We start from the raw sequence: 15,375 nt of genomic DNA on the forward strand, positions 1-15,375 counted from the left end.
TAATCTATTAAGCCTAATTAGTCCACGATTTGACAATGTGCTGCTGCAGTAATTATTTGCTAATGATGGATTAATTAGGCTTAATAGATTCGTCTCGCCGTTTAGCCTCCATCTGTGTAATTAGTTTTATAATCAACTCATATTTAGTACTTCTAATTAGCCTCCAAATATTCGATGTGACACGGACTAAACTTTAGCTCAAGGATCCAAACACCCCCTTAACCTAGTGGCATGCAGCTCTAATAGTGGGCTTGAGCTTGGACATAAAGCCTGTTTGGATGCATGCTGCTAAAGTTTAGCAACTGTCACATCGGATGTTTGGATACTAATTAGGAGTATTAAACATAGTCTAATTACAAAACTAATGGTACAGATGTAGTCTAATTCACGACCAATATATTAAGCCTAATTAGTCCATGATTTGACAATGTGGTGCTCCAGTAACCATTTGCTAATGATGGATTAATTAGGCCTAATAGATTCGTCTCGCGATTTAGCCTAGGGGTTCTGCTATTAGTTTTGTAATTAGCTTATATTTAGTCATCCTAATTAGCATCTGAATATCCAATGTGACAGGGCTAAAGTTTAGCACCTCGTATCCAAACACCCCGTAAGTTCGAGTCCCTTCTAGCTCAAATTTGGGTGCCTATTTTTTCGTGTTAATGAAAAACCACCTAGCTCCTCCAAAGTTGATCTATTAATGCTAATGGTGTGATTACTACTCTTGTTCTCTCTGGAAGCCAGAGCACTTTAGTCTTGCATGTGAAAATTCAACTAACATTAAGGGGCTGTTTGGATACCAGGGGCTAAAATTTAGCTCTGTCACATTGGAAGTTCGGATGCCAATTAGGAAGATTAAACATGAGTTAATTATAAAACTAATTGCAGAATTCCTAGGCTAATTCACGAGATAAATCTATTAAGCCTAATTAATCCATCATTAGCAAATGGTTACTTTAGCACCACGTTGTCAAATTATGAACTAATCAGGCTTAATAGATTCATCTCATGAATTAACCTCCATCTATGTAATTAGTTTTGTAATTAGACTATATTTAATACTCCTAATTAGTATATAAACACCTGATGTGACAGGGCTAAAGTTTAGCTCCCTGAGCCAAACACCCCCTAAGTGACATCACGCCAATAGCAGGCTGCTGATGCACAAAAGCAACAAAAAACGAGAGGGCGAGAGGGGGGAGCGTAGTGTAGGACAGCTCGGCAGGACATGAGCAGCCTCAGCCCTCGCCTCGTGCTTTTTCTCTCAAATCGATCGCCATCACAAGCTAAGATCGCGTCGCCATCCCTCACCAGCCGGGCTCTGCGATCGATGCGCTCAAAGTTACGGCATACTTAGGGGGTGTTTGGATCCCTGGCTAAACTTTAGCATCACATCAAATGTTTAAATACTAATTAGTAGTATTAAACATAGACTATTTATAAAACCCATTGCACAGGATGAGGCTAAACACCGAGATGAATCTATTATGCCTAATTAGTCCATGATTTGACTCCATTTGTGCAATTAGTTTTGTAATTAGCTCAGGCGTGACCCAGGGGTGGCGGCGGGTTGTATCGGGGGGCGGCGGGGTGACCCAGGTGTGGCGCGGGCGTGACCCAGGGGCGGCGGGGGCGAGCAGGGGCGGCGGCGGGGTGGAGCAGGGGAGGCCAGCATAGCGCAGGGAGGAGGTAGAAGATGTTGTTAGTATGACAAGTGGGCGCCACAAACGGTGTCTAACGGAAGGAGAAAACGGTGCTTGTCCCGTCTGTTGCAATCTCTCCAACCAAACAAAAAAAAATTAGGACGAACCCATCCCATTCAACCAAATATGAAATAGGATCATTCCATGCCAAAAAACTGGGACGAGACGTCCCGTCCTACATTGTGTCCCATCCGAAAACACTAGGCCATTTGCAGCGACCGGCAGCTTGGAGAGGGAGAGAGAGACAAAGACAGTCGGACAGGACATTGGTATCGCCTCGGCTCCTGCTCTTGCTCGGATCGATGGCCATCATGAGATGAGATCACGTTGCTCGTCCCACCAGCCGACGGGTCAGGGATCTCTCTCATGCACACGATGGTGCCGAGTTATGATATACCTAACCTCGTATCATGAAGATGAAATAATGGACGGAGACCTCAAACCAAATAAACTCAGGGGCTATTTGGCACACAGGGGCTAAAATTTAGCCCCTATCACATAGGATGTTTGGACACTAATTAGGAGTATTAAATATTGGTTAATTACAAAACTAATTGCACAACCCCTAGGCTAAATCGTGAGACGAATCTATTAAACCTAATTAGTCCATGGTATGATAATGTGGTGCTACAGTAATCATTCGCTAATGATGGATTAATTAGGTCTAATAGATTCGTCTCGCGATTTAGCCTCGGGGTTCTGCTATTAGTTTTATAATTAGCTCATATTTAGTCATCCTAATTAGCATCCGAATATCTGATATGACATGGCTAAAGTTTAGCCTCTGTCTCCCAAACACCCCTGTACTCAGTCATTCTAATCGTGAGCTTGAGCTCCTAATTACCGTCGACATCCTTCGAAAATTATGCCTCCTCTCTTTCTTCTTTTTCAACAACAGCATCCGTGGCAGGATCGTGGTTAATTAGGAGTATTAAACATTGGTTAATTACAAAACTAATTGCACAACCCCTAGGCTAAATCGCGAGACGAATCTATTAAGCCTAATTAGTCCATGATATGATAATGTAGTGCTACAGTAATCATTCGCTAATGATGGATTAATTAGGCCTAATAGATTCGTCTCGCGATTTAGCCTAGGGGTTCTGCTACTAGTTTTGTAATTAGCTCATATTTAGTCATTCTAATTAGCATCCGAACATCCGATGTGACAGTGCTAAAGTTTTGCCTCTGTCTCTCCGCCTCACTGTACTCAGTCACTCTAATCGTGAGCTTGAGCTCCTAATTACCGTCGACATCCTTGGAAAATTATGCCTCTTCGCTTTCTTGTTTTTCAACAACAGCATCCGTGTGAGCGAAACAACATTTCTGCCTGCACCGCCTGCTCATGTAATGCTGATCGTACGTCCTTGGCAGCGGTGGAGCTGCGCCTGCGCGCCGTGTCGCAGTGGCCAAAAAATCTTGTACGCGCCAGCATCGGCCCCACATCTAACACGCGCCGAGTGGCAGTCTGACCACTGCGCCACACACTAGCGGTCATGGGGCAGGTCCGGCCAGTACTTGCGTTCCCCTGTCCCGCAGCGCATTCCCACTCCACTCGGCCACTCGGACTCGGGTTAGGCCCCGGCAGTTTGACACGCAGACTCCGTCCGTCGTCGTTGCGAGGGAGGCACTTTAGATTTTTTTTTGGGTTAATAGCTGCTGGCCGAGAGATGATCTATACCATAGTGTAAATTAATGCTCCTCAGCTATTGGCCACTAGACCTGCAGCCTGCTCGTGAGGATACGGTGGACGGTGGTGGATGGGATCGCGAGCAAGCAATGATGCCGCCATGGCAACCGATGCAAACCGATGCAAGCAAAGAATATGATAGACCATGACCAGAGAGATTAACTGCACAGCGCTCATTGTAGGTGGTGCTTGTGGTTGGAATTCATGCACAAATTTGAAAAAACGTTCTCTTCCATGCAGATTTTTGTTTGCTTAAAAAAATAGGGGTGTTATGATTTTCTGAGGGTAGAAAGGACTTGAGAAGAGAGGCATGAAAGATTATTCTTTAAAAAAAAGAAGAGGACAAGGCTGAACTAACCACCTGAGGGGTGTTTGGATACGAGTTGTTAAACTTTAACAGTGCCACATCGGATGTTTGGATGCTAATTAGGAGAACTAAATATGAATTAATTATAAAACTAATTGCAGAACCATGTGCTATTCACGAGACGAATCTATTAAGCCTAATTAATCCATCATTAGCAAATGGTTACTGTAGTGCCACGTTGTCAAATCATGGACTAATTAGGCTTAATAGATTCGTCTCGTGAATTACACTCCATCTGTGCAATTAGTTTTGTAATTAGCCTATGTTTAGTACTCCTAATTAGCATCAAACATCCGATGTGTTTTAACACCTTATTAGCAATTAGGCGAGTCATATCTCTCCCAAGTCCCATCTCCTGCTCCCTACGTGCGGATCAGGGCAGCAACATGACACGCAATGACACAACAGACAGCACCAACGTGCCACCCCTCGTCTCCTAGCGGGGAATGGAATTGAATCGGGCCAACACGATTGGGAGTAAAGTGAGCTCCAATTCTTTGGATACTATGAGCTAATTCTAACCCTGTCACATCGGATGTTCGGATGCTAATTAGAAGCACTAAACATGAGCTAATTATAAAACTAATTGCAGAATCCCTAGGCTAGTTCGCGAGACGAATCTATTAAGTCTAATTAATCAATCATTAGCAAATGGTTACTGTAACACCACATTGTCCAATCAGGGACTAATTAGGCTTAATAGATTTATCTCACGAATTAGCATCCATCTCTATAATTAGTTTTGTAATTAAACTATATTTAGTACTCCTAATTAGCATCCAAACATCCGATGTGACGGGTGTTAAACTTTAACACCTTGTTGCCAAACAGGCGAGTCATATCTCTCCCAAGTCCCATCTCCTGCTCCCTACGTGCGGATCAGGGCAGCAACATGACACGCAATGACACAACAGACAGCGCCAACGTGCCACCCCTCGTCTCATAGCGGGGAATGGAATTGAATTGGGCCAACACGATTGGAGTAAAGTGAGCTCCAATTCTTTGGATACTATGAGCTAACTTTAACCCTGTCACATCGGATGTTCGGATGCTAATTAGAAGCAAATGTGAGCTAATTATAAGACTAATTGCAGAATCCCTAGGCTAATTTGCAAGACGAATCTATTAAGTCTAATTAACCAATCATTAGCAAATGGTTACTGTACCACCACATTGTCAAATCAGGGACTAATTAGGCTTAATAGATTTATCTCACGAATTAGCATCCGTCTCTATAATTAGTTTTGTAATTAAACTATGTTTAATACTCCTAACTAGTATCTAAACATCCGATATATATGTGACAGGGCTAAAGTTTAGCCACTGGGGGCCAAACACCCTGAAACGGAATTGCTTCATGATTCTAATTCCAATGTTTGGATGGCAATGAATTCGCCAACGTGGATGGGCATAATCAGTTACAAAAGGAGGATCGGCAGAATCAATTACAAACAGGAGGATCGACAGAATCACAAAGTATGGACTTGCGATGTTCAGGGACTATGGGGGCTAACGTCCTACTTGGAGATGATGCCAATTTTTGGTGAAGAATGAAAATCACCTGGATTTAGACACGATGAGGTTGAACTTGGGGTGGATCTAGGATAGAGAGGCATTGATGTCACTAATGCTAATGGTGTGAAGGAAGTAAGTCTAGTTCAACTAGTTAGGATGAGAGGTGTGGCCGTGCACTCTAGCTAACTACCTAGGTTCAAGTCCCTTCTAAGTTGAGTTTGGGTGCCTATTTCTTCATCTTAATGAAAAATCACCTAGTTCCTCCAAAGTTGATCTATTAATGCTAATGGTGTGATTACTGCTCTTGTTCTCTCTTTAAGCAAGAGCACTTTAGTCTAGCATGTGAAAATTCAACTAACATTAAGGGGCTCTTTGGATATCAGGGGCTAAAGTTTGGCTCTATCACATCGGAAGTTCGGATGCCAATTAGGAGGACTAAACATGAGTTAATTATAAAACTAGTTGCAGAACCCCTAGGCTAATTCGAGAGATGAATCTATTAAGCCTAATTAATCCATCATTAGCAAATGGTTACTAAAGCACCACGTTATCAAATTATAGACTAATTAGGCTTAATAGATTCGTCTAACGAATTAACCTCTATCCGTGTAATTAGTTTATAATTAGACTATGTTTAATACTCCTAATTAGTATATAAACATCTGATGTGACAGGGCTAAAGTTTAGCCCCTGAGCCAAACACCCCCTAAGTAACATCACGCCAATAGCAGGCCGCTGATGCACAAAGCAACAAAAACTGAGAGAGTGAGAGGGAGAGGGTAGTGTAGGACAGCCGGACAGGACATGAGCAGCCTCAGCCCTCGCCTCGTGCTCTTTCTCTTGGATCGATCGCCATCAGGAGCTAAGATTGCGTCGCCATCCCTCGCCGGCCGGGATCTTTGCGATCGATGCGCTTAAAGTTATGGCACACTTAGGGGGTGTTTGGATCCCCCGGCTAAACGTTAGCCCCCGTCAAATCAAATGTTTAGATATAGTAATTAGTAGTATTAAACATAGACTATTTACAAAACCCATTGCACAGATTGAGGCTAAACAACGAGATGAATCTATTAAGCCTAATTAGTCCACGATTTGACAATGTGCTGCTACAGTAGCTATTTGCCAATGATGGATTAATTAGGCTTCATAGATTCGTCTCGCCGTTTAGCCTGCATCTGTGTAATTAGTTTTATAATCAACTCATATTTAGTACTTCTAATTAGCCTCCGAATATTCGATGTGACATGGACTAAACTTTAACTCTAGGATCCAAACACCCCCTTAACCTAGTGGTATGCAGCTCTAATAGTGGGCTTGAACTTGGACATAGAGCCTGTTTGGATGCATGCTGCTAAAGTTTAGCACCTGTCACATCGTATGTTTGGATACTAATTATGAGTATTAAACATAGTCTAATTACAAAACTAATTGTACAGATGGAGTCTAATTCATGACGAATATATTAAGCCTAATTGGTCCATGATTTGACAATGTAGTGCTATAGTAACCATTTGCCAAATCGTGAATTAATTAGGCTTAATAGATTCATCTCGCGAATTAGACTCCATTTGTGCAATTAGTTTTCTAATTAGCTCATATTTAGTTCTCCTAATTAGCAGCCAAACATCCGATGTGACCCTGCTAAAGTTTAACATATTGTACCCAAACACCCCGTACTCTATACTGTTCTCTTTCTTCTTTTTTTTCAATAAAAGCATCCGTCGCGGCAACAAAACAATAAGGATTCAAGGTGCCGCAAAACAATAAGGATTCAAGGGGACAAGAGTAGCCAGTGCAGCAAATCAATGCAAACATTATATTGAAAGTGCAGTGAACACATTAGATAAAAAGCAAGTAGAGTAATGCTTTTTTTATTACATACTAATACGGACCATGTAATAAAAGGTAGTGTACAGTGTGAGAGTGACCGGAAGAATGCATGAAAGAAAAGGTGAAGCCTGAGGGGTGTTTGGATACTATGTGCTAAATTTTAGCAGTGTCACATTGGATATTCGGATGCTAATGAAGAGGACTAAACATGAGCTAATTATAAAACTAATTGCAGAACCCTGTGCTAATTTGCGAAACGAATCTATTAAACCTAATTAATCCATCATTAGCAAATAGATACTGTAGCACCACATTGTCAAATCATAGACTAATTAGACTTAATAGATTCGTCTCGCGAATTAGACTCCATCTGTGTAATTAGTTTTGTAATTAGTCTATATTTAATACTCCCAATTAGCATCCAAACATCCTATGTGACAGTGCTAAACTTTAGTGGGGTGTATCCAAACACTTTATTCGGGTTAAACCGGTGAACCGGTAGCTGGGCCGGCTTTTGCTTGCGTTGCTTGCGGCTTCCCCGCCTGGCCAAAAGCTGCTGCCCTGCCACAAGCCACCCACCATTATTACAGCGGTAGGGGCACAGACAGAGGTGGTACTCAAGAGACCAGGGAAGGGAAGGAGAGGAGGCACGAGGAGCCGCTGCCATTCCCTCCGCTCCGGGTGTGTTGGTGGTGGAACCGCAGCCGGGTGATGGCGTGCGACTCGGGGCCGCAAGAACCGCCGCCGCCCGCGGCCGTTGGAGCACTGGGCGCGCCGGGCCGGGAGCGGCGTGGCCGTCGCCTCCGTGCGGTGGTACCGGGTGCTGCAGCAACTCGCCACGCGCCTGCCCAGCTCGCTGCAGTGGCCATGCTCCGGCTCCGACGACGAGCCCTGGCCGATGAGGAAGAAGAAGCCGACGCCGTCCACCATGGCGTCGCCGCCGAGGTACGTACGTTCTACTTGCGCCGCATGAGCCCCTTGGTGATCTTTCCTCCTTTGGTTTGGTTATCCCCACACATGACATCCACCGCCCTAGCTGCTTCAGCTCTTACGCTTTTCCTATATCTTTGACTCCGAGCAAGCATATTTCCTTCGTTTCTTCTTGTTCTTGTCCCACCACCCTTTAATTTGCTCAACAAAATCTCAACTTTCAGGGTTCAAGTGAAGAAATGACCGGCCGTACCACTGCCCTGCCCCTCTCATCAGAGGTAGTAGGGAGCTTCAGCAAGGGCTCATCTGCCCCAACAAGGCTGCTGCAAGTAAGGGTTCATCACTACACTCATCCATTGTCACATAGGCGTATCGGATCCGTAGGACTGAATGCATCTTTCGGCCCAAAACTGTGACCATCTCTTTGTAGGATCCCAAGTCTGTAAGTGAGAAAACCAGAGAGATTTGGAAGGTGTCTTACCTAGACAGCATGGAGGAATGCGGCACTGCATTAGCAATGCCGTTTCTGGTGGTTCAAGAGAATATATCAGCACCAGCGAAGAGATCGTGTTATAAATCTATTGTTGACGAGGCTCTTCAGGTAGCTATTTACTCTTTCCATTTAGTTGACACTACTGTGACCTGTGAATAATTGGTGCCATTTCATTTTTTCTGTATAATATGCTTCCGCTTAATACATGGGATTATGTTGCAGTGATGAACAGTTTTGTGAACTGTGTTAGACTCCTGTTGGGTTTACATATAATTAAGGTTGCCATTGTACTTCTGTTCATTTTCTATTTCCTGTCACAGTTCAGCTATTTTTAAATTCAGATGATGGAAGCAATTAGGGAAGGTTTATTAGCATTTTTCCGTTATCTGCTACTATGTGCGTGGTGACACTCTTTGCCCCTGCTCACTGGACAAAGAATGAAAGAACTTAAGTGGCCGATCCGGATTTGAACAACTTAAGTGGCCCCTGCTCCCATGTTTTCATAATGTGCTGCTCTGGGTACTAGGCAACTTGATTTTTTGGTGTGTGTAGTTCCATGCCTAAACCTATACTTTACTTTTTCCAATAGTAAGAACCGCCGAAATTGGTTATTGCAGTAATACTTTAAGTATGCTATGCATAACATGGTCAAGCCTTAGGGCTCAGCGGTATCTACAGGAAGGCTTATTCTGATTGACCTTTCTGTCCAGATTGGCGATATGAATGTGACAAATATGCTTCTGATGGGAAACACTGATGTCGATGAAGCTGATCCTGAACAAGACACAGAAACTTACTTGTGCTGCAGTGTTAGTTCAAGCACACCGGAGCCAAGGTCATCTCATTTGAAATTATTCTTTGTTAACCACTAAGTTATAATATAGGTCTTGTTCCTCTTTCCACCTTTCCTTCTTAGCTGTCTTCTGTCTTTCTGCAGGATTTTGTGGCTCCTGCTGAAGAATGGTGCTGGAAATTTCCAGGGGAAAATGCGTGATCTTACATCAGCACACAGCGCTGCAGCCAAGCGCAGTTACAAGGCTCTTCTGGTATCCTTCCATTATACCTTTCCAAGCACTAAACACTGTTGTGTACTTTGGTTAATTGGTTCCATTCATATTTTGTTCCAATTTTGTGTTATAATTCGCTTCTGCTTTGTGCACAGGGTTTTGTTGCAGGGAAGAACTTTTATATGAGCTGTGTGAAACCCCTTTGGCGTTTTGGTGCTAATACAAGAGTTCAGAATTTACGGTGGGTAATACCTTGGTTTCTGAACAATGCTTCCATTTGATGGAGTAATGCTATCAGGCTGTAATTCTTCGATTTGGAACAGAAAGTATGGGCCAATACTCATGGGAGCAGTCCAGGACACGTGTTTCAATATAAACTCCCCAAGCATGGTACCATGTAAGATATTTGCCGCTCATTTCTTTTAACCCATTTGATTTGCTCTACTCAGAAAGAGTTCAGTTTAATGGATATAAATTAAATGTGGATATACATCAAAGTTCCTTTTTGACCGAATTATGTTTTAATTTTAGGGGACAGCTCACTTCAAAAGAATCATGTCTTGAAAAAGGACAGCTGCAACAGACTTTTGGATAATGAATCGGATGATTCTAAGGAGAGGTATGGCTGGTCTATATGTGATTGCGTTTGCATGAAAAAGGACAGCTGCAGCAGAATTTTTTTTCATATGCATTTCAAACTGATATTTTGCTTGAATATTCTTGCAGCTGTATTGAGCTTAAGACGGCATGTCACTGGCATTTTGTGTCTAGCAATTGTTCTGCGCAAGTGGCTAAGATCAAGAGCAAGTGTGCTCTGGAACAAGATTCCATATTTGTGTCTCAGGTAAGCTAAACACGTGCTTGCAAGAGATTTATTTAGCAGTTAGCACAATCATCTGCTTCTTATGATAAATTTGTTTAGCACAATTATTCGCAGAAGGATGACTATATGAGTAAAATTACCATGGGCTGCCTCCTAACTTCTGGGAACCCTGGTAAGTCTTTATAGACTCCAAATTACTTTGGTTCAACGAAGTTAAAATTAGTTTACTTGTAACACTTTCTCTGTTGTTCTTTACTGGCAGAGTACCCTACTCAACTCATTACTGCTGAACTTGGACATGTGAAAGTTCCAATTTTTATTAGGCACTGTTCTGGGGAGGTACTCTTAACCGTTAGGTTGGATGAACCTTCAGTACATATGATGCACCAATATGAAAAGCAAACTAAAATGAAGCTTGTGCATCAATATTTTAAATACGGGAACTATAGGATTGACCCCAAGTGCAGTTTATTATCTTATGGGGTAGGACGTGACTCTGTAGTTCATGCGGTTACCCGGCTACTCGGCGGAAGGTATGTTCAACACTTTGAGCTCAACAATACTGATGTGCGGTTCATTTCAGCTATAGTTTTATTTTGGTGTTTTTGTTTCACTGATACAATTGTACATATTCCAGGTATCCTACCTTGGAGGAATATTTCCGTGATAATATAGATGCTCTTTTAATGGAGGTTACTCACCCAGATGGAAGTTTTTCATTAGAGATGACTGAGGAAGGTTGCAGAATTCTGTCTACGTGGTTAAGTTGTTTCATGTGGGCATTTTCCGAAGGCAAGAGCTGGGGTGGAAATTTCACACTAAAAGATTTCTATGTTCTTGATAGCCATGTTCGGGTTAGTAATCACACAGGCCCGAAAGGAGGCCATGGCTTGGGTTCAGTGGGAAAGGACATAGAGCTGCTACTTGTGCACGTAAAGAAAATCTTTTGCAGGAACAAAAGAAAGCTGATTTCAGAATATCCACCTTTTCTGAAAAACCTTACTGATTTTCTAAAAAAGTTGACGGTGATTCAAACCACCATTGCAGCGTCTGATAAACTACTTATTGAGACTCATGTCTCTTGCACGACCTCTTCTAGCTGGGGACTGCTGTTATTTAAGTTGCACAGGAGATATCTGGGCTTAGCTGAAGATGAGAAGAGCCAATGGGATGCTGCAATAAATACTGCCGTGCTGCCACATGGGTGGCACTCAAGTCTGTCTAAAATTATAGTATTTAAGGACATGTTTGACAAGGCAATAAAAGGTGGTAGACCATACAGGAACTCTAACATTGGTGCCTTCACCCTAATGAGAGATATGGTGATGCATGCTCTTGATTGTGGTGATGATGTAAGTTGAGTTTTAATTTTAACTAATCTTTGAATGCTATGTTTTGTCTCCCTAAAATGTTCCAACATTTCAAGCATGCTCTGGACATATATTTATGCCCCCAAGCTATTTAACTCTTTTTTCAGCTTCAATGATCTGCTGTTGTATCATGCATAGTTTTTTTTTAGTTTTGTCGTCTGTCTTTCCAGTGCATTTCTAAGCGAGGGACATGTATATATCTAGCATCTTTTGGCCCAAAGACTAATGCTTGTGTTTTAGGTTAAGTTCTAGGTAGGACTCAAAGTGGACTTCCTTATCCAATTTTTTAGTAGAGAGGTGAATAGGTTGTGACTTCATATGGCTTGAGTTACCAACTATTTCAGCTTTATGTTAGTTAAGAAAGATACAGATGGCAGTGTGGTAGGTTCTAAAGTTCATTTCCTCCGCCATCCCAACAGTATAACTCAACATGTGCGATAGATCATTCGGGCTTGTATATGATTGTTCCTCCTTTTGTTATAGAATGGAAGATGACTTGGTCAATAGTAGTAAGTTTTGATGGCTTGAGTTAATAGCCCATGCTAGCTTTATGTAGGTCAACTATTAGAAGGGTATTTGTTAAAATGTACAAAACAAACAGTTTGGAGCTTACTGGACAAATCAAAATAGTTTAGGCCTTTGGAGTTTAAAGTGTAACTCTAGCCTTTATTTTCATTCTGATCCGGTTGCTTTATTTTTTTTCCACAAGGCGAAAAATATGGAGAAGTATCAAAATGCCGATAAAGTTGCATTGATGATACCTGCTCACATGCTGGATTTTCTTCCAAACATCATTGAGAATCTGATCCACAGAAGTATTGACATCAGTGCAGAGTATGGTTATATAAACATAACATCGCCTTAACAAGCATATGAGTTATAAGTCTTAACAGCTTACATCTTACTACATGCAGGTTGTCCGCAGCTAAGGTTCGGTGTTTGTGCGAAACATGCGCCCCTTCATATTAGGTATCCTCTCTGCTCTTTTTAATACATGTTGAATAAAGTTTGTGTCTTCCTGGATTGAGTATACAATATTTATAGTTACTAAATCATATATTTAGATAAAGCACGACCTTGTTCGAAGAACAAATGTAATCACAATATTGTGAACACAAATATGGACCAATTTTAGGGAGTTTGAGGAGACCTGTTAGCTTAATCTCCTGCAAACACAACATTTCTTGTACATGACGTAATATTTTGTGGTGGTTCTTCTAAATTGTCAGACCTACTGGTGGGTTTGGTTAAAAAAGGATTGAACGGGTTAGGTTTTTACATACTAGCTGGCTTTTTCATGGGTGGAACAGAATAAGGAACCTATAAGCTTGTGTTAGTGTCAGAAAAAGAAACTCAAACAGTTCACCCCATGCGTGGGTGGAGCTTGGGCCTGCACAGGAATGATGACTTATATTCCGCAGCTAAATAAAACCATAGATAATGCCAAGATGAACCTGATTGTTCCTCTTATAGTTGATGGGTTATAATCCATGACCTGTTCACATAAGTGAAAATGAATGACTTGCCATGATGTTTATCGTAATAGACTGTTTTGTCACAATTAAACTTGCATTGATGGATCAATTTATGGCAAAATCACCGATTGCATTGTGTAGTTTTGATAAAATTAAAGTACTGCTGCTCTATGGGCTTTGTTTATATGCGGATTCACGAGCAATGTACAGCTTATGCTGCATGCCCTTCTCTGTATGACTGACCTTTCCACACGGGCATGCCCTCCTGATGAAGGTGCAAGGGCATACCATTATCTCAATATCCCTGCAGTATTGCTCCTATCTCCCTTACCTTCCATGGCCCCATTGTCATTAGCTTATTTCAGGTGGACAGTGATGTGGGTGGTAAGGTGCTTATTTAGTATAAAAGTTGCTTCCTTAACCTCATCCTTTCTGAATTTGAGTTCTCTTGTCTTTATTGCATAAAGTGAGTTTATCTAAGTGGAACTAAAGGTAGTTTCTTTGTGCAACTTGATATAGCATGCCATTGAATTAATAGAAGAAGAAAAAAATTACCAGAAACAACAACAAAAGGCACACAGTGAAAAGCTGCTACCTGAACTGCCCTACTGACAATGAACACCGCAACACCAATATTCGTATGTTCCACTCCCTGACTTGTCAACCTGAACCTGCATGAACAATGTTTGGCAAGATTGTTACCTATATAATGTTTTGAACATTTACATGAAGAGTATCTATCATCACTCAACCTAGCCCAAGATGTTTCAGTTCCATCTACAAATATCTGATGCTGTTATAATTTACACATGGCCACTTTGTTTCCATCAGTGCAGCAAGATCTGAAGGAACTAAGACAGCAATGCATTGGCTGGCTCTGCCCATGGAGATCCAGAGACATCTTCGTTCTACCTGTGATTGATGCAATGCATCCTGCTGTGCAAGAAAAATGTACCATACTTATTTTATTCGGAACGGGTGTAATCTTTGACTATCTTGTACGCTACATTTCTAGATGAACTGTAACCTATTTATCTCCAAAACGGACGTACCTTTAACTAACTCTGTATGCTAGTTCCGACATGGATGTTATGCAATCTCCCTATTCCGTTTGGTACTGCTGGTGTCTGCTTACAAGAAACAAAACAAGGTATTTGATGGTAAGAGTTCTACTTATTATCGCCTTTGATAAGTTGTGCGGACATCTGCCTCTAGTAGGTACTGTTTAGAAATGCTCTCGATTTGATTGCAAAGCAAACATACCAGACGTAGAAGAATATACACTCTGTTGCTTGGTATAATCTTTGTCGCACCCGGTTTTAAAATAAAACCAACTGCAATCTATATGCCAGTATCAAGTTGATATCATCAGTGAATAATAGTAACGTAAAAGAATACAAATAATTACTTACAAGTGTATCAGAGATATACAGCTTAATCCTGGAAACGAAGACTCCAAATTTTACAGGAAATCGACTAGAGGTCGCGTATGCCTAGCATAATCTTCTTCAGCTTGTTCCGGCGGTGTCCCTGTGTCACACCCGATTTTAAGGACAAAACCGAATGATCAAGGACACGACTTGCCTTCTTGACCTTGCTCTTGTTGTTCGTACTCCTCGAAGGCTTGATCATAATAAACAGAGAAAACAAGATATATCACGTAAAAGAATAATAGTAACGTAAAATAATAGTATCAAGTTGATATCATCAGTGAATAATAGTAACGTAAAAGAATACAAATAATGACTTACAAGTGTATCAGAGATATATAGCTTAATCCTGGAAACGAAAACGAAGGCTCCAAATTTCACAGGAAATCGACTAGAGGTCGCGTATGCCTAGCATAATCTTCAGCTTGTTCCGGCGGTGTCCCTGTGTCACACCCGGTTTTAAGGACAAAACCGAATGCAATGAATACATGTGCGTCAGGATCAAGTTACACATATGTACAACATAAGTGAATAATAAAGACAGTGCCAAAACAAATATAGAGATTAATAACCAGTTATTACATGACCGAATGTCTTAAATAAGCCACAAGCCTAATTTATTACGTAGCGGACTTCAAAGGTAGCGACAACACCACAGGCAGCTGACTGAAGAACCGATCGCCTAGAACTCTTCAAAATTGTGCAGGTACTTCTCCAGATTAACTGGGTCTGAACAACAGTT

General features: G+C 41.6%; 1 protein-coding gene across 3 annotated transcripts; it reads left to right on the forward strand.

The window, feature by feature from the left end:
* Window positions 1-7,706: 7,706 nt before the first annotated feature.
* Window positions 7,707-14,320, forward strand: LOC105915045. 3 transcript variants are annotated; one of them, XM_022829015.1, is made up of 15 exons: window positions 7,707-8,050; window positions 8,260-8,364; window positions 8,466-8,636; window positions 9,239-9,363; window positions 9,466-9,574; window positions 9,691-9,776; window positions 9,859-9,932; window positions 10,067-10,154; window positions 10,262-10,379; window positions 10,458-10,530; window positions 10,621-10,891; window positions 10,996-11,710; window positions 12,438-12,562; window positions 12,643-12,697; window positions 14,035-14,320. In XM_022829015.1, the coding sequence occupies exons 1-14, from the start codon at window positions 7,817-7,819 to the stop codon at window positions 12,695-12,697; spliced, it is 2,349 nt and encodes a 782-aa protein (XP_022684750.1). In that variant the 5' UTR covers window positions 7,707-7,816; the 3' UTR covers window positions 14,035-14,320. The 3 variants fall into 3 exon arrangements, with proteins under 3 accessions (XP_022684750.1, XP_022684751.1, XP_022684752.1); XM_022829016.1 differs by having other exon boundaries at window positions 14,040-14,320; XM_022829017.1 differs by having other exon boundaries at window positions 10,473-10,530.
* Window positions 14,321-15,375: the final 1,055 nt, after the last annotated feature.

Source organism: Setaria italica, chromosome VIII (assembly GCF_000263155.2).
Source record: "Setaria italica strain Yugu1 chromosome VIII, Setaria_italica_v2.0, whole genome shotgun sequence".
Classification (NCBI taxonomy): domain Eukaryota; kingdom Viridiplantae; phylum Streptophyta; class Magnoliopsida; order Poales; family Poaceae; genus Setaria; species Setaria italica.

Bases quoted from the DNA above. Each gene is read 5' to 3' on its own strand.
- LOC105915045 (XM_022829015.1), top strand. From the start codon at position 7,817: ATGGCGTGCGACTCGGGGCCGCAAGAACCGCCGCCGCCCGCGGCCGTT. The intron at 10,380-10,457 runs GTAAGCTAAACA...AAATTTGTTTAG, and splicing joins ATTCCATATTTGTGTCTCAG to CACAATTATTCGCAGAAGGA. The intron at 10,892-10,995 runs GTATGTTCAACA...TACATATTCCAG, and splicing joins ACCCGGCTACTCGGCGGAAG to GTATCCTACCTTGGAGGAAT.